Genomic DNA, 17,864 nt, shown 5'->3' with positions numbered 1-17,864 from the left:
CGGTATTCGTAATACTAGACGGGAATAATTTAATTAAAAATAATATCGTGGAGGCACGTGTTATAGTAAGTGGCGAAACAGTTCGTGACAATATATACATTTTATTCCAGGAGCATTTGACCTGGAAATGTTTTATTAATATTGTTCCTAGAGTCGAATATTTCTACACTGATGATCTATAAACAGACGTACGGTTGTACATTTTTTCATTGGGACAGCTGTAATTGCTTCTTTGTCTGTTTACATTGTGTACGAAGTATAGCACGTACTTTCATATGCGACAAGCTAGCGTGACCAATCCCCTCACGTTTGCTAAATTACACGTCATATGATCTTGTTATCCCGTCTAGTATCTGATTTGTTCGCTCAATAAGAATAATACTCACCTTGTTAACTGTGTGGTTTGAGCAGTGGTTAATTTTCATCATTGTATGTTATTTTCGGACCAAAACATAATCGGGTTTCATTATTATTAAAGCGTCTGATAATGCGTAATAAGCGCTGCGTGGGAAGTGTTTAGATAGCTCAAGCGCTGAAGTTGCTGGACACATTTTGGTCAAAATCAGGTATGGATGAGTTGCCACTTCACAGGACAAACAGATTGAGAGATGGATTTAACTTCTATCGCAACAAGCAATGGTAAGTTGTTCGTTCAACAAAACTTTGCGTTAAAAATATGAATTCATTCAGCGGGCCGTCTAATTTGCATAAATTTTATTTACTCAGATACTCAAATTGCTTACTTTAGTGTGAGGACTATATTGGATTTCCAGAGCTAAAAATTTCCAGTAATTTAGTTCAATAGCCAAGGTTTTATTCTATATGGGTTTTACTAGGAAACGGCATATACCAGTGGCCTTTTACAACAGTTAAAGTTCGCCTTCATTTATTAACATTTCCAGGGATACAAATTTGACCTTTTTAAACTTGTCGATTGTAAATGTTAAAAACTTCTTTCTTAAAATTTCTTTCAGGAAATTAAAGAGTAAGTACGAAATAATACTCGGCTGAAGTTTCGATGTTAGGGATTGTTTCTTATGCGTTCACCGTTTTCTCGAAGTTGCGGTCGGATTTTGTTCTTTTGAGTACGAAAAACCAGCAAAAAATCGATTTTTCAAACTTTTTGTAATTTCTCCCGTACAATGAATCGCTTGAACCCAAAATTACTTTTTCTTCAATAAGGTTACTAAAAGGGATGTTTTGGCGAGAGGAAAAAAAATTCGTTTTTTTCACGAGTGTCATGCGATTTTCGATTTTCTCGGAAAATGGCTCTTAAGAGCAAAAAACTATCGTTTGCAGACATCTGGGTATCTTTAGTCTTTAAGGCATCACTGTATCCTTGCATTTAGTTATTGAAAACGTAGACTAGTCTGCCTCTCAGGGGGAAAATTAAGCTGTGCACATTTGACGAGGCCTTAAAAATATATCTGACATAACACAGAGAGCGTATAAGGTTGAAGAAAGCTGTTAACACCGATACCTTGTTCCCTCTTCTTTCGTGTGGAATAGAAACATCAGGGTTGTTATTGACAAAAATGTCTCCGAAATTGAAGCAAAACTGGTTTCATATAACGGATTCAATCAGACATCAGACGACTGGGGTTTGAAATTTAGAGTAGATCTATGGCGATACGATGAGAAATATTTAAGTACTTGAGTCTCTAGTTTAAAATGAGGGGAATTTTCACCATGTCTAGCGTTCAAAATAACTGGTCACTTCTGTATTTAATTGGATAATTGATAATTGAGGTTAACCCGAAGACGGTGCCTGTACTGAATGTTGAAACGCAGAGATTTCATCATTGTAAGCTTTTTTCTTGTGAAAAACATTGTTCCTCGCGGAGGCTCTTGATAGCTATCTTTCCAGATATAGACAGACTTGTCTCATCAGTGCGCGGCAATTGTACTGACAAAATCGACGAGGACGGGTCATGAATGAGAACGAGGTACTCATGGCCGCTTTTAGTCTTCACAGTTGGGGGCCTGGGGCTAGAACTAGGCACACACTTACTGTTAAAAGGAAGGAAATGACGAGTCAAAGTACTCGGGCAAGTCTTCGCCTGCCCTCCGGGCAGTTTACACATTGACCAGATCTCCAACCCATGCAAAACTATTCCCAAGGGATATTAAATCATACAGGGACAGACATTTTTAACGTTCTTATTCCTCAAAGTCTGATCTTCGGAATGGTGCGCAATGATGCATACAACGGACACCTGGCACATAACCCTATCAATTTTCAACTGTTTGACTCACAAGGCGGTTCGTCTAGGTGTGAAAGGAGAAGAAATGCCCTATTCGGCTTTAGACCTGACAGGTGGCAAAAGATTGATGGTTATAACACCTTGAGATCATATTAGTTTGGGTGCACAAATTTGTGTCAAAAAATTTACTATTTTTCAAAAAACTTTTTGGAGTGATTGATGTGTCTTTTGCGGATTTTCCCGGACATGTTCTCAAAGCCCTTTTGTTTCGTGAATTACCTAAAAATTTCCACAAATACCTATGTTGAAGGCCTAAATGTAATAACTGTCCTAAATGTAATAAAGTCCTAAATGTAATAATATCTGGTCCTTAATGTAAAAAGCCTCCAATGTAGTTGTTTAACTCCGCCAGTGTAATGTTGTAATAGTGGACATCCTCCTTTATATGTTAAAGTAACAGCTGATGCACCAAAAAATCCTCCGACCAATATTCTTGGCATATTGTGGGCTCGCTGATATTAATCAGCGTCTTTTTACTTGCTATAACAACAATGCACTAGCGGAATTAAATGATTGCATCGGAGGCTTATTACATTTCGGCCAAATGTTATTACATTTAGGATTTTATTACATTTAGGACCAAATCTTATTACATTTAGGACTTTATTACATTTAGGACCAAATCTTATTACATTTAGGACTTTATTACATCTAAAACAGTTATTACATTTAGGTCTTCAACATACCTATGCGGTTTGCATCTCATCAAATCCCCCGCACATTTACCTGTTACCAAAACCAGTTTTGGCACCATCTTGGATTTGTCCGAGTGACCGCCATTTTAAATTATTTCGTCTCAAGCTCCGTCATATACTATTGTTAATACTCTCATTTTTATTATCTCTACCGTTATCATTATCGTCATTAGTTTACTACTTTCATTTTCATTAGGATAATTAATTACATGATTTCGAGTGCAATTTGCAATAAATAGGTACGAGTAAATTTTTTCAAAGACAAACAAAGTGCAATTTGTGGTCTTTGAAAAGATTAACTTAACAAGTGCTTATTTATTCCAAATTGCAAAAGAAAAATCATGAGATTACGTATGAAAAATGTACATCAAAAATTCCAGATAGCTTATTATAGTTATGCAGAAGCAAAGCGCGCGCATCAAGTGCAAACATGATTTATTATAACCCGCAAGTGACATTGTGCATTCGGTCAAAACAACCGCGTACGATCAAAACAATAAATTACAATGATATTTCATATCTTTAAGGCGCAAAAAAGGTTCAAAGTCCGGCTAAACAGTTCAAGGAATTGTTCAGTCTGTGTCCGAATCACTTTCGATGAAATGAAATCGTCGTTTGCGAGATTTAACTATGTTTGTTATTAATTTCGGCGTAGAATCGCTGGAGTAAAGTGTTAAGCTGGGTCGGCTCGCAATTTTCGATTTCCTTAGTAATTCCCATCTCTAAACACCACTTTTTCAAAACTGAAAACCAATGTGTTTTCGTTGTTATAGCTGTTTTTCAGCTGCTGTATTGTTGTTGCAGTGGCGAAAGAAACTTACTTAAAACGCCGGTGATGAGCTATCTGTGAGTTTCATTGACTCTATTGACAATCAGAATGTCTGCTTCATTACTTATTTGCACTGAATTAACCTTCTACATTGAATTACCTGAAACTGCATTTATCTGAACCAATTAGAACTGAGTATTTTTTCATGTACATTATAATGACCTAAATTCATCATAGTCTATTTTCGTCAACTAATTAATTAATCGAAACTAATGAAGCCGAAACAGAACGGGAACCGACAATCCTCCTCGGAAGCCTCGGGTGTTTCGCCCCTAAAATAATACTTACGAACTTCACATACACTGAGCAGCTATTGTATAAATTATTTTGAAATGAACTGCTGACTTTCTATCCGTTTGCCATCATAATAACCCAAGCAGCACCCTGCACATAATAGAAAGCAGCAATGCAACAATTTTTTTCGATGTTAGGCAAATCACCGAAAAGCGTTTCTTGTTTCAGCAAAAGCAAGTTAAAAATGAGAAAAAAAACTGACCGAACACTCAGAGAAATCGATGGTGTCACTAATACAACCATTTCAAACTCGGTACCAAATGCGATTGGAAAGATAATTTCGATTTTTTTCTTTAGTTTCCTCATAGGTATGTATCCCAAACCCCCTCAGCGCACCAGGTTTCTTCCAATACTTCGCGGATGTAACGTGCTGTAGGCCTCTTCTCCTCTGTATCCTCGAAACACAGGTTCATAATCTCATGCAACTACAGAACATGAACAAAACAAAAGGAAGGAAGTTATGTTTTTAATCAGCCACCTTTTTGTGCATTGCATAAGATAACTGTATCCTTACTTACAGCTTTATATAAAGCAGTGACAATTTTTTAGAGGTCAAGAGAAGAGTTACAATTTTACCATGAGACTGATGGCGAAACTTACGATAACAACGCCCTGGCAAGATAATTCGACGAAATACACCGGTGTGGTCTGGAATACTTGTAAGGGTCATTTTGTTTCGTAATCTTGCTGCACCGTAGTTAATTAACTATTACTGAATATGTGAAAAATAGATGTCAGCTTTCTTTTGTGTCCACTAAAGCTAAGGCAACCAATTAAAAGATGGTAAACAATCTACATGCGGTTCTTAATCTTGACGGTTTTTCTTTAACCAGGGATCAGTAATTGCAAATCAACCAAGCTGTTTCTAGGTCGTCATAAGTACCAACTGGCACTGACTTCATAGTAATTACCTTAACGTATTCACTGGAGCCATGGCAGTGTCCTAGTAAGGTTGCTAGTAAATGTCCGAACTGCTTTATGTCGTGGCTATAGCAACTCTGTTCGTCGGCTGCCGAGTTTGTGAACGCACCGGCGTCATCTGCTTTAGACGCTTGAGAAAATCCACCCAGAACGGCTTTGATCGGAGGTACCTGTAAACGTGTCGATCTTGTCAAATTCGCTTCGTAGACCTCGTTCATGATGGCGGGATTATCGTCAATCTTTTATTTGCCCGCTAGAAAGCCAACTTGGTCACGCTCTTGGGTGAAATTGTTATTTCGTTACACTAGCTAACTACACTAATTACACTAACTACAAGAACACTAATTTTAGATAAATATCAAATGAGGCCCGACATGCGTGGATGAGGTGTACAGAAAAGGATTTTAAAACTTTCTCAAGTGAAACCCATTGCAAATGGTCTCGTGCATTAAGAGACACGATTTTTACTTTTTCTACATTTCTTATGTTATTGCTCATTAGACTAGAATTGGCACCACAATAAATCTATCGTAAGAGAATTCAGGCGAGACTAAGATAATTTGACGGCTATCAATGGACTGCGAAAGTTTTCAGGCTCTAAAACATCGGTTATCAACTTACTCTTGGACAATGCCTGATCAAAATGTTGCCAGTTGTGATGTTGTTATGAGATATTCCATGATTCAAAAGATGTTCTATAGCGGTGATGACGTCACAAACTACAGCGCATACCGCGTCGAAGTTGATAACAATTCCTTTCTCCGAAAGAAAATCTTCCAAAGTGGAGCTCGACTCAAAATCGTAACAAATGAGCCTTAACAAAATTCAGAAGAAATGAAGAGCTAATTAAGAGGAGAACGTACAGTAAAAATTGTGATAAATCAGCACTTACAATGTCAATAAGGTTCCTTACGTACAGTAAGGAAATGTCAAACTTAAAACAGTGCACTTTAAATTAAAAAAATGAAAATTTAACTTAATTAAAATAATTCGAAGTTTCCGTCGGCCATGTCCATGTTCTTAGTTCAGTTTATCGAGACAACTACAGTTTAAATGACCGTTACAGAGTTAGGCCAATGATAACTTACCAACTACTTCCTTGTATGCCATGAATCTTCTTCTTGCCATGTTCAATACTCTGTTCAGACGCTAAAAATCAACAACCGCAGCAGTATAATAACTAAACGACCTAGACATTTAGCAGCCCACTGTTACCCGAAACAAAACTAGGTACTTACTTCTATTATGATAACCCCCTGCCTCTCTTACGATATAGTTTCTCCGCATTTTGGAGTAAATAAAAAAGCACCATAAGCCTTAAATATGTCAACCTGCTAGTTCCAACTTCAAAATCAGCCCTAAAATTAACCACGTACGATCAGCTTTTTCCAGGAGAAGCCTGTAGAGCGCGGGAATATTGAACACTAAAAAAAACCATTATTGGCACCTGACTACTCCCTACTTAGAATATATCAGCACGCCTTTCGAGTGTATCCACCTATTAAGACACGTGATTTAGCCACTGTATTGAAAATGATTGGATCCATTTCGATTATTTCAATTCAAAACCTCGTCAACTAAGCTTACTCCATTCATGAAAGGAATTGCACTCTTGTTTCAAGAAAGAATCTATTGTTTTTTATGTGATAAGCTCAGTTGTGCACACATTCTGATTGGTTCTCACTCATGATCTCTTGGAGGACAGATGTATTGATGACGTCATCATCAAAACTTTTTTAATTATTTATTATATAAAAAAAATATATTTCAAGTTGCCGTGCGTCTGTTGTGTAATAGATCACAGAGGACGTCAAAATGTGGTAAGACCATCGTGACACACTCGGATGCGCCTCGTGTGTCACTTTTTTGTTCTGGCCACATTTTGACGTCATCTGTGATCTATTACTGAACAGACGCACGGCAACTTGAAATCTATTTGTTAATCAGAGCTGCTCCTGTTTTTCTGTGGATTTTGGTTTTTCGCGTTTTTTGCTGAGTCTCTGAAATGAGTGCATTTTCTTACACATGGGCAGAAATTTCAGATGTATTTTTAGTAAAGATGGTCACTTACCTTTAGAGTGCCAGCGATAATGAAGAAGATTGTCTTGCGGGTCTTCACTACTAGAAAGACCTTCAACTATATCGATCTCTCGAGTCCAGTCTTCCTTCATTTCCTTTCCGAAGTACTTCAGTAATACCATACCAAGTACCCCTTCTTCCTCGCACCAAGCTGTGACGTAACCCTACATAGCAAGGAGACAGCAAGGGGACACAATTTCCTCGTTTGCAGTATCGTTTTGCGTTTGCATAATAGGACCATCCATAGGAGCACTTACGGAAATATCGATCGATGTATTTATGGTTGGTTTACAATGACAGACCTAAATGTATGTTTGAAACCTACCTTTAACTTACTTCAGTAGGTATCTATTGAAAAGTTCAGATATATGTTTTTAAAGGTTCTTACCGTTGAACGCTTTCCTATGGTATCTTCTTGAAAGATATCCACTACCTCGATCAGCTTTAACCTAGTCTTCACTATTTTCCTTTGCAGTTCCTGTTTTTCCACAATTTTTTTAATCGGCCGGGGACTGGATTCAGCAATGGAGACTAAAGTGTTTTCAGCATTTGTTCTCAGGCAGTCCATAGATTGATCTAGAAATAGAAAGGAAAAGATAATTTATCACGTTAACGGAGTTCGTAGCCAACTTGGACAAAAGGTTCAGATAAGGAACCATGACAACTTCATACTGGGCTCTCAGCTTTCTGAGAGGTCTTTTTACATATGCAACTTGTTGTAACTTTCAAAGTGAATATTGTACTGAAAGTTGTACATTTGGAAAACATGAAGATGCAAAAAGAAAAGTGCATTTTTTCAAAGAAATCATCGCCTACTAAGTCCATGGAAAATGTAACAACAATTGAATATTAAAAAGTGAATCTTGTCATTTTTCGACCCACCTCCAGCGCGACTATTCAAAGACTTCATAACCATACCGGTAATATTTTTCCTCTTTCTGGCTAAGCTTTGTTTCGTTCTCTCTGTCGAAAATGTATACAGGATTGGATTAAGGGAAGAGTTGAGCGGAAGAACAAACACTGCGATCCACACGAAGGCAATTTTGTCCGGATCGTAGAAATTTCCTGTCAGGGACAAAATGCTGATAATTATTATAGGTATCCAGCAGCAGAAGTCGGTCATCACAATGAAAATAAGTCTCTTAGCCATTGCAGATTCTTTGTTCAAACTCGTTGATCGAACAGCGCGGGCAGAGCGCTTGACCGTCCAAAACATTAAGATGTACGCCACCAAGATAAACGTGAACGAAACAAAGTTTAAACCGATGAAAAAAGCGGCGGAATATTCCCAGCCGGCAGGAGTTCCTTCGGATAGTTGAAGAGGAAGGCAAACAGCTGAGCGACTGTAAAAACCGAAATCACCACTTTTATCGTAAAAATAGTCTATTCTGGTGATTGGTATCACGGAGATGACTACACCAAGTATCCACACGGCTGCGCAAGTGAATACGGCAGACTTATAGGTAAGACGCTTAAACTTGAAAGGGAAGATGATGCAAATAAATCTGTCGATGGTGATGACTGTTAAAATCAGCACTGATACCTCGCTTGAGAGCATGGATAGGACTCCAATAACTTGACAGCCTATACCAGCCCTCCATTTTGTGTCATGCTTAAAATATTCACCTTGCCATCTCGCGTCCACAATTGCAATTGTCAAAAGATAGACACCCATAAACATGTCGGCTACGGCAAGATTTGTTAGCAAGAATGAATGAACCCTGTTCTCTTCTTTATCAATTATTCGCCATATTATGACAAGAAGGTTGCCGAGGAAGGCGAGGATCCCAAGAATCCAAATGCAAATCTGAAGCGTTTTGTTCTTCATCAGGTCGTCACAGCTGGAGAACTCATCGGTAGGAGAATCACAAGTAATTCCTTCCACGGATTTCTCAGCGTAACAACAAAGGATGAAACGATCTAGTTTCCTGTTGGAATTTTTTCAAGACGAAAACACTTTACATCTGAACTACAATGTCATCAATCAAATAAGAAATGATACGTGGAATAATATCTATACACATATTTTGTCGACTGACAGGTTACATCATTATGAAGTATCCAATTTAGATAGACAAAAAAACGTAGCTATTAATATATCAATTGTAAAATACTTACAGATACTTGAGGCTAGTCAGCTCGTTGAATGCATCTGTAGGTACGTTAGCTAATCTATTGTTGTCCAAGTACCTGTTTTTATCAAGCAAGAAGAACACTTGATTGACCGGTTCAAAAGTTTTTATTTGAAGTTGAATATCTGCACACAGGCTTGATGAAATAGAGAAGAGTAATACTTAATCACTGCACAAAGAATTGTCTTAAGCTATTTGGAAAACGAATTGTCCACACTTAAGCTGACGAACAAGGGTAAAGTAAAGTAAAAGCGTTTGGTAGCTAATACGTCCTTTGGTTCAATCTCAGACTGATCGAGCATTGTAACTTATTTCTCTTTTACCACTGACCTCATTTATTTTACGGACATTACACCTACACCGTACTTCAGCGTAGATAAATCACCACAGATAGACTCCCTCAAGGCTGAAAATTCCAACTACTTACAAATATTTCAGTGCACTGAGCCCTTGAAGCGTTTCCTTTGTCACTGTTTTCAGCTCGTTGCTGCTTAGATTTCTGTAGAATGAGAGACGTTAAACAAAATCCCAACACGATTTATAGGCGAATTTACACCCTCTTCACGTGTATCTCAATGTCACTTTTCAGCCTACTTTAAACAATGAGCACAATCAAAATTCAATTAAGAAAACTATCATGGTTTGAACAAGAAGTTATCAAATTTTCCCTTTAAAGCAGATTAAGTAATTTGAGAAGACATTAATTTGCTCATCTCAGCACTCACAAGACTTCCAACTTGGAGAGATCTTTGAACAAGCCATTTGGCAATGCTGTCAGCTTGTTTTCCTGAAGGTACCTTATAAAAATTAGAAATCCATTATTACATTTCGAATATGTCTTATAAAGCATTAGGTTAGACATATGGCTTCACTGCGTAACTTAACTCCTCATCCTAACCCTTCGGTTTGTTTTGAATAGCAATGGTATGACTTTGGCGATTGACTTAGACCAAAAGAGATCCTTTTACTTACAAATGAGTCATGTTGCTTTTGTTGCCAAAAACGCCATACTGCAAATTCGTCAGTTGGTTTGCGCGTAAACCCCTAAAAACAAAGGCGAAATAATGCTTTGAAAGTTTTCAATCTTTGTCAGCTTTCAAATGTTACTGAAAAGGAGTACTTACAAAATATTCAAATTTGACAATGCATCAAACACCCCACTTCTGATACTGCTAAGAAGGTTACTTCCTAAGTCACTGAAATAAAATAGACATTTTCTTGAGCTCAGTCCATGAAGATCTTGTCGATCGTCGTTTCATGATGTTATGCAATGTGAAAGAATGAGATTATATTTGGAGATACTCACAGGACTTTTAGATTAGGGAGCTCGCTGAGTGCTCCGATAGGAAGAATTCGAAGAAAGTTAGAATTCAGTCTCCTGCAGAGAACACAAGAAAGCCTTTGAGTACGATTCTAACAGTTCCTTTCAACAAATCTAAGCAATAATGCGAGACGGATGCATTGAGATGTCGTCGTCAGCCCTCTCCCAAACGCTTACTACGTTACCCTGGCTATCCATTTCTCCTAGTCACACAAGCAACCACACCAGCCTGATCTGGTCGTTTGAGATTCCTTCAGGATGATGGTTCGAATGAAGCAATGGGGAGGAATGTCCCTATCGGCCCTGATAACATTTGAGGTGAGAAAGATGACAAGTTCGCCAGCAAATATACTGTTGAGGATTCTCTGGAATGATCTAATTGATATTTATTAATCTATAATTGCCATCCAATACTCACAGTGTAGTAACAGAAGATAGGTTGTGAAAACATTCTTCATCTAAGTGGAGCAGATTATTGAAGCTAAGGTCACTGTTTCAAAGAGAACACTTGACTTATTAACTTGATATCTCTAAAATGTATAGTTTTTCGAGGAGTATCATTCAACTCGTTATCGATGATCTTTCAAGATATCGAATGCAGCAAGAAACCTGGATAGTCCTATTCTAATTGTGCTCTCCATACTTGCAGAATAAATTTCGTAGACACGTATTGTGTACTGTAAAATACATTATTTTTGTCTTAGCTAACCCAAGGATAGCGTGAGGAATCAGAGAGTTGGTTAAATATACATACATTTATTTGACATCTTTAAAGTTTTCGCATGTCAAGCAAAACCTAACACTACCACTAATAAAAACAGAGAATAAGGCGTTCAACTCACATATACTCGAGTATTGTAAGGTCTGAAAACTCCTTCTCGTGAAGTTGCGAGATCCGATTTTGACGAAAAACCCTGGTAAATATGATATTATTAGTGACACATTATTTTGTACGGTGAAAAATATAGCCTTCATAAGGAATCACCAAAACTAGAACTAAAGAAACCAAACAAGGAAACCTTATCAGCAGGCTAAAATTCGCTAAAAAACATCAAGAGGAGGAAAAATCCCTCGAAAAAATCTTCCTAACCAAAATCATCAATGAACGGCTTAACGTATGCACGTAAGTAATGTAGAGAGTTTACGCATGACGTTTACAGCTTCAATTTCCTCAAACTCTGAAATGAACACAACAGCAGGATCGTTTTTTGTGTAATAACCTTCTCTGAACATAAATCTATTCTTCCACATCAAAATATTTCCACCTCAGAATGCAAACGGCTGGAAAAAGGCGCTAATGAGTTCAATATTCCTTTTGCCGTTTGACGGTTGCCGTAAACATCATGCCAAATCGCTTTATTTTGTTCAGTGTATGTATGCAGAAAGACTTGGTAATTGTAAGCATAATGAGTAGTGATAATGATGATAAGCAGGGAAATGGTTAAACATACACTGCTCCAGTATTTGAGGGAAGATTACTCGGTATAGCCAGCAACTTTTCTCCAATAACCAGAATCCTCTTGTCGTATACTTCACCAAACTCCTTACACTCGCAGCTTGATGGGCACTCTAAAAACGATTTTCGACATTCAGTTATCATCTACCATTATTTTTCCACCCTTTCATCATTTGCATAAAAACTGGAAAAAATTATTTCAAACAGTCAGTTTATCGATGAAGATTCCATTACCTCGATGAAGTGAGCAAGACGATCCTTCCCAATCTTGAGCTGAAAAATGGAAAACTTAGATATAGCCACTAATTTATAATTAAGGCATTAATAACGACTAGCCCTAATGGCTTTGTCGCAGCCATTGATATTATCCTTCCTTTTGCGGTTCAAAACTTTTTTTCCCCCAGGTGGAATCTCAAACTCCGAAATTGTGACATCTATTACAAACAAGCACAGATTTTGACATACGATTTCCTCAATTTAGCACCATTAATTCTAATGCAGAGAAGTGGGAGAAAAATCAAACATCGTCAAAGGTACTCCACTACGCATTTCAGTTGGCATTTTACCTTTGTTTGGAGGAATGATTGAATACTGCTCCTCATCAAACTCTCTGCCGCGAGCTAATAGACAAAGTTTCATATTTCACCGAAAAACATCTCCACCTCATGTTTAGGAAAGTGACCCAAAGACCAATTAAGCCTACTTCAACCTCAAGTTACATTGATTTGGTCATCCAATGGATTTTTATCTTTTAATTCCAGAACTTTTAATTCCATTTCACTGAGGCTTTTGCATATAAAACAGGTCGATATATTTTCAAAATTTAAAATTATTGAGATATAACATACTTCTAATAGAATAATAAAAGGCCTTGAATCTTGTCATTCGCAAACCCTCAATACAGCGGAGAACAATTGTGAAATGATTTGATGAGGAAATGACAACCGGAGGATGCATATAGCCGCAAAATTTTCCTATCGCGGTCGCAGATGAATCACGTCCATCAAAGATTTCAAGGAAACACGTCTCGCATCTGGGGTGGTTCGCGAGTAAAAACTCTTGGAATTCCAAACGAATGATGTGGTTTTTCTGGACGATGATGTGCCATTTGCAAGAGGTATCATCTGGAAGATTTCCGGGATATGAAGGAGAGAAGAAATATCCTATTTCGTTGGTTAAGTTCTCGCTGCAAGCTGAAAGAGAAACTACAGATGAAGGCAAAAATTTTAAGAATTGTCTGCCTTTACAACCTGACCGGTGTTACCAGACACGAAGTACATGTACAGTGCCTCATGAGCGCAAATGACAGCGGCAGCATCGTCCTAGAGTTGCGCGATAACAATTTCAATTGCTTCGAAAACACAAGTGTCTCAAAGTTTAGTGGCAATGACGCCCTTACGTAATTTCATTTAAAAAAAATTCTTCCCCCTTCTATCTCATCACATTGTTATACTCCACCTTTTTTCGCCGACAGTGGTTTCACTGTGCAATTTATTCCCTCGTCGATGTACAGCCCTGTCAACGCTATTAAGTCTTCTCTCCTCTCCATTTCCGCTTTTATAAGCACCTTTCTCGGTAATGAAACAATTTCTACAATTAATTACTAATCTCATCGCAGTTTCTAGTGCCTGAAGGCTTTATTAGTGCGCTTACGATTTTGGTGGTGCGGGGATGGGATAAGTATGATAGATTAAGGTTCGCGTGGCAACTCAGAAAAAGTTTCCACCAAATGTAAACGATATGTCCGCACAGTTTTATGGACGGCTTGTTTTGATGTAACTTATTGTACTAACATCGAAAAGCTGACGGTTTTATCCAATCGACGAAAGCAAAGAATAAGTAGGTCTACTTCGTTTGAGCAAATCGAAGAAAAGGTGAAGAAGCACAATTCTATACCTGAAATTCTGACATGGAGCTGAGCTGAACCTGACCATAAACCCAGTCTCCCCGGGTGACGCCTTTTGAGATCCAAATAGGTATTTCACGAGACGTTTTTGCCTTCCGGTAAACTGTCAATGCTTTCTCCCCAGGTCCTTGCAGCATGTAACGAAACCGTAGACATCGACTCTTGCCATCATGCGACGCATCGTAAAGAGGACTCATAAAAAGAGCACTTTGATTGACGTGGGCCGTAATGCCATCTGCCACAAGTCTGCCAACTGAGAACATATTGAGTTCAGTTCTATTAGCAAAAAGAACTTTATAACATTCATTCATCAGTAACAATAAGTTTGATCACAGACCAAGAGCTATGATCTCGCCGAACGATTGCCAAAATAATGAAAACCTCTAAACGAAAATCGACTCGCCCGTACCGAGATCTCCGCCGTTTCAGAGCATACCCACACAACCGGACACAAGCCACTCTGGAACGAATTAAAGTTTATTGATCGTGACTCTCAATACTACATGCGCAGGGTTAAAGAGGCAATTCATATAAGACTTCACCCTAACAATAACAACAGGGATAGTGGAATAGAAATTCCACAAGCGTGGATGCCCACAATCAAAAAACACAACAACAGGAGAGCCGTGCGACAGCGCACCGCCGAGGGAGTAAATCACTGAGTGAACAGCAAGGATCGAAATGCACCAATCAGAGCTGTTGAAAAAACAACTAATCACAGTAGAGCATCATGCTTTATAAGATCACGCATGACCAGTCGACCTCATTGCCTGAAGAAGACTGGCAGTATGCAGTCGAAACGTCGCGATCTACTTCACATGTGAGTTCATCGTGAGACAAACGAAAAAACTTAGCTTTTATTGTTATTTTTTATTACGATGAATAACCACAATCTTTTCTACGAAACCATACCATTTTCATAACGAAAAGACATACCTTACTTATTTAACAGCATTAACAGCATCCTATTAATTACAAGGTAGGATTAAGCTTTACAGATAATTTCTGCTCATAACAGAACACTTGCCTTCTCTGTCCTTGCATGTTCTGGAGTCGTTAACCTCAACTTCTCCAGTTATCTTATCCCTGACTGTTTCCCAGGATTTGGAGTCTCCTGCTTCAGTTCCACAGCCATATGACATGCGCAGAATCTCTTTTATTGGGACAGGGTAACTCCATATATTGAGGCCACTCAGTTTGCCAAGAACAGCTGAGTCACTGTTGTTCGTTTTCCTGAAGCCAACTCTCATGGTTCCTGCAGTTATACGAAACACAAATTGCTTTGAATATATTTTATATGATAGCTAAAAATAATTCAAGATTTTTTTCTCTGCCATGACTAGCTAATTATTGCTGGCTACCTTCCGTTACAGGTTTTTGATAAAATATCTACATTTTTTCAATTAACAAAGTGACATACTTGAAATACATCGCTACCAAACGCCTAAATCGAATAGGGTCTCGTCTTATTATATTTCCTATTATCCCAAAAGAATGTAATCAAACAGATACAGTCCAAAACACTCCACCTTCCAGGCTGTTGCTACTTGGCTTCTGCTCAAGAACGTGTAATATGCATCAGAATATGCTTTATATCTAACGCCTTCCCAATCAACTTGAAATATTTAATTTTTTTTCGCTTTTTCTTTGGTTTTTGTTTTTTAGTTGTTGTCCATCTGTGAGAATAGTTTCTTTTCCTGTTATTACCAGCCGTCCAAAATTCAAAATTGGGTCTTCTCCTATGAGCTTCCTTAAAATTCCTGTGACCATCTTTGAATACAGCTAGTAGTCCGATGTTGCCATCCAATAGCACACACACGTAGTGCCAAGAATCATCTGTCACGCCCATTAAATATTGACTGTGTATGAAAAGTAATGAAAAAAAGAGTTCTAATTGAAGCAGAAATATCTTTTAAGAAAAAAAAACAATGTATACAGAAAGACGTTATAGATCTTTTCACGAGCTTTGAACCAAGAATGGAAGGAAACGTTCATAACAAGGCAAACTCTATCTGTCTCTTCTTCACAATCGAGCTCAAAAGTTACCTTTTTCTTTTCCAAAATGATTCATATCATCGTTGAATTAAAAATGTTTAAAAATTATAAGTTCCCCTGTTTTGAAATTTCGAAGGGTAACATAACTGTTCGAAATTTCTCTGCAAATACTCTGGAAAGCTAACCGTGAATGCTGTGATCTTGAAAAACGCCCAGTAACCCATCCACACACGCCCGAATGGTGGGGGTCATATATATGGATCCCAGAAAAAGCTTCAGCTGTGGCTATTTCATATTTTCATCTTAAGATTAAGTAGTATTTTTTGCGTAACCCAGGTTCAAATCATGACTTAATAACACATTTTCAAAAATAAAGCAGAAAATAAAGCAGAAAAAAAAACTTTTCGATACCTTCTATAGCTTCCCAATAGAATATCAAAGGTGTTGTTACCACAATAGAGCCCAAATATTAGCGTTTCATTTTGATCTCCCGATGCCTCAGTTCTATATTCGATAAAGAAACCAACGTTTGACGTCTTTAACCAAAAGCAGATGGTGGATCCCCCTTTCGCCTGTCGAATGTCTGAGAATGAGACATAGCCACGGCTACTGTCGGGGAGGTGGATCTCGTAGTTTTGATCGCTGATAATCCCTAAAGCAGAAATATAACATTAAAAATGCACCTTCCTTCAGTCGTAAGTCGTAATCTCTGTAAGAGGCTATTAAGCTTGTTCTAGGGGTTAAGTTGGTAAAACAGACCGAAAGCGACAAAAAAAGGTGAGAGAGGTCGGGGCAAAAAAAAAAACAATGAATGACACAATATGCCAAAACAACCAGCCTTCATCATCGGCGTCACTACCTATATTGTCAAGATCTCTGTATTTCATTCTTTTCCAACCCCGCGCAATGTTCCATCCGCACGACTCCACTGATGTCTCGCACGGACGATCATCTAACAAAAGTTAAAGAGGAAGGTTTACTAATAGTAGTGGTAGTTGTTGTAGTAGGAGCAGTAGTAGCAGTAAGGAAAAAAAAGTCGCAGAGGTAGCAGTAGTAGAAGTAATTGAAGTAGCAGTAGTAGAAGTTAGTAGTAGTAGTAGCAGTAGCAGTAGCAGTAGCAGTAGCAGTAGCAGTAGCAGTAGCAGTAGCAGCAGCAGCAGCAGCAGCAGCAGCAGCAGCAGCAGTAGTAGTAGTAGTAGTAGTAGTAGTAGTAGTAGTAGTAGTAGTAGTAGTAGTAGTAATAGTAGAAGTAGTAGTAGCAGTGCTAGTAGTAGTAGTAGTAGTAGTAGTAGTAGTAGTAATAGTAGTAGTAATATATAGATTTAGCCAAGCCTAAAAGCGGAGCTCTTGTTAGTTTGTTTTCTAGCCTCTCATTATAAAAAAAAACTGTAATAAAACTCTTCAGCACTGGCCGTAGAAGAGTTTCTTCAAGGGGATCAAGAGACTAGTCCGGGGGGTGGGGAGGGAAGGGAAGAATTGGCGAGGTCTGGAAACTGGGGACGACGTTCTTACAACTCGTTGTTGTTCCTAATGTGATGAGCAAATTTTCGAAGAAAGAGAATCTTTTCTTCGTCAGAGGAAGTGTGCGATGTGAGCATCAGTTGAAATTATATTCCTTTGAGCGTGACTGATAATTTTGGTTCAGGAAAATGAGCCAAAACTGAAAGAAACGACGGTAAACTACTTCGAGTCTTGACATCACCGGTCGATTGAAGAGTATACACGTGATAACAGTGAATTAGTAAATCAAGACGCCAGAATCGTATGGGCTTCTCTTTTATCTTCTCTTGAAGTTTCCAGGTTTGACTGCTTGTTTCATGATTATCCTCTGGCGGGAAACACACGGCGTCTCTTTAGAGATTCTTTCTGTTATTTGATTCGGTAACCTCTGATGTAACTACTTGCAATGTAGGTTTCTTTAAGCCAACTCCCTATGATCTTAGCAACTCTAGCTAATGAAGAACGAAATTTT

General features: G+C 38.2%; 1 protein-coding gene across 1 annotated transcript in view; it reads right to left on the bottom strand.

Annotated features, from left to right (window-relative positions):
* Positions 1-3,802: 3,802 nt before the first annotated feature.
* LOC113685626 (uncharacterized) overlaps positions 3,803-17,864 on the bottom strand; it is a 52,241-nt gene continuing 38,179 nt past the window's right edge. Inside the window, exons 47-68 of the mRNA XM_089202585.1 lie at positions 16,644-16,844; positions 16,304-16,544; positions 13,888-14,173; positions 13,450-13,558; positions 12,840-13,184; positions 12,226-12,264; positions 11,987-12,104; positions 11,378-11,449; positions 10,954-11,025; positions 10,521-10,592; positions 10,339-10,410; positions 10,187-10,258; positions 9,940-10,011; positions 9,642-9,713; positions 9,201-9,272; positions 7,965-9,010; positions 7,471-7,658; positions 7,075-7,246; positions 6,092-6,152; positions 5,625-5,817; positions 4,994-5,173; positions 3,803-4,507 (exon numbers count right to left, since the gene is read on the bottom strand). Of these exons, the coding sequence (XP_089058711.1) occupies positions 4,385-4,507; positions 4,994-5,173; positions 5,625-5,817; positions 6,092-6,152; positions 7,075-7,246; positions 7,471-7,658; positions 7,965-9,010; positions 9,201-9,272; positions 9,642-9,713; positions 9,940-10,011; positions 10,187-10,258; positions 10,339-10,410; positions 10,521-10,592; positions 10,954-11,025; positions 11,378-11,449; positions 11,987-12,104; positions 12,226-12,264; positions 12,840-13,184; positions 13,450-13,558; positions 13,888-14,173; positions 16,304-16,544; positions 16,644-16,844 (3,878 nt within the window). The 3' untranslated portion in view covers positions 3,803-4,384. The remainder of the gene's footprint in view (positions 4,508-4,993; positions 5,174-5,624; positions 5,818-6,091; positions 6,153-7,074; positions 7,247-7,470; positions 7,659-7,964; positions 9,011-9,200; positions 9,273-9,641; positions 9,714-9,939; positions 10,012-10,186; positions 10,259-10,338; positions 10,411-10,520; positions 10,593-10,953; positions 11,026-11,377; positions 11,450-11,986; positions 12,105-12,225; positions 12,265-12,839; positions 13,185-13,449; positions 13,559-13,887; positions 14,174-16,303; positions 16,545-16,643; positions 16,845-17,864) is intronic.

The sequence above is a fragment of the Pocillopora damicornis genome, chromosome 4 (genome assembly GCF_964200805.1).
Source record: "Pocillopora damicornis chromosome 4, jaPocDami1.2, whole genome shotgun sequence".
Lineage (NCBI taxonomy): Eukaryota > Metazoa > Cnidaria > Anthozoa > Scleractinia > Pocilloporidae > Pocillopora > Pocillopora damicornis.
This window is presented reverse-complemented; position numbering and strand designations above follow the sequence as displayed.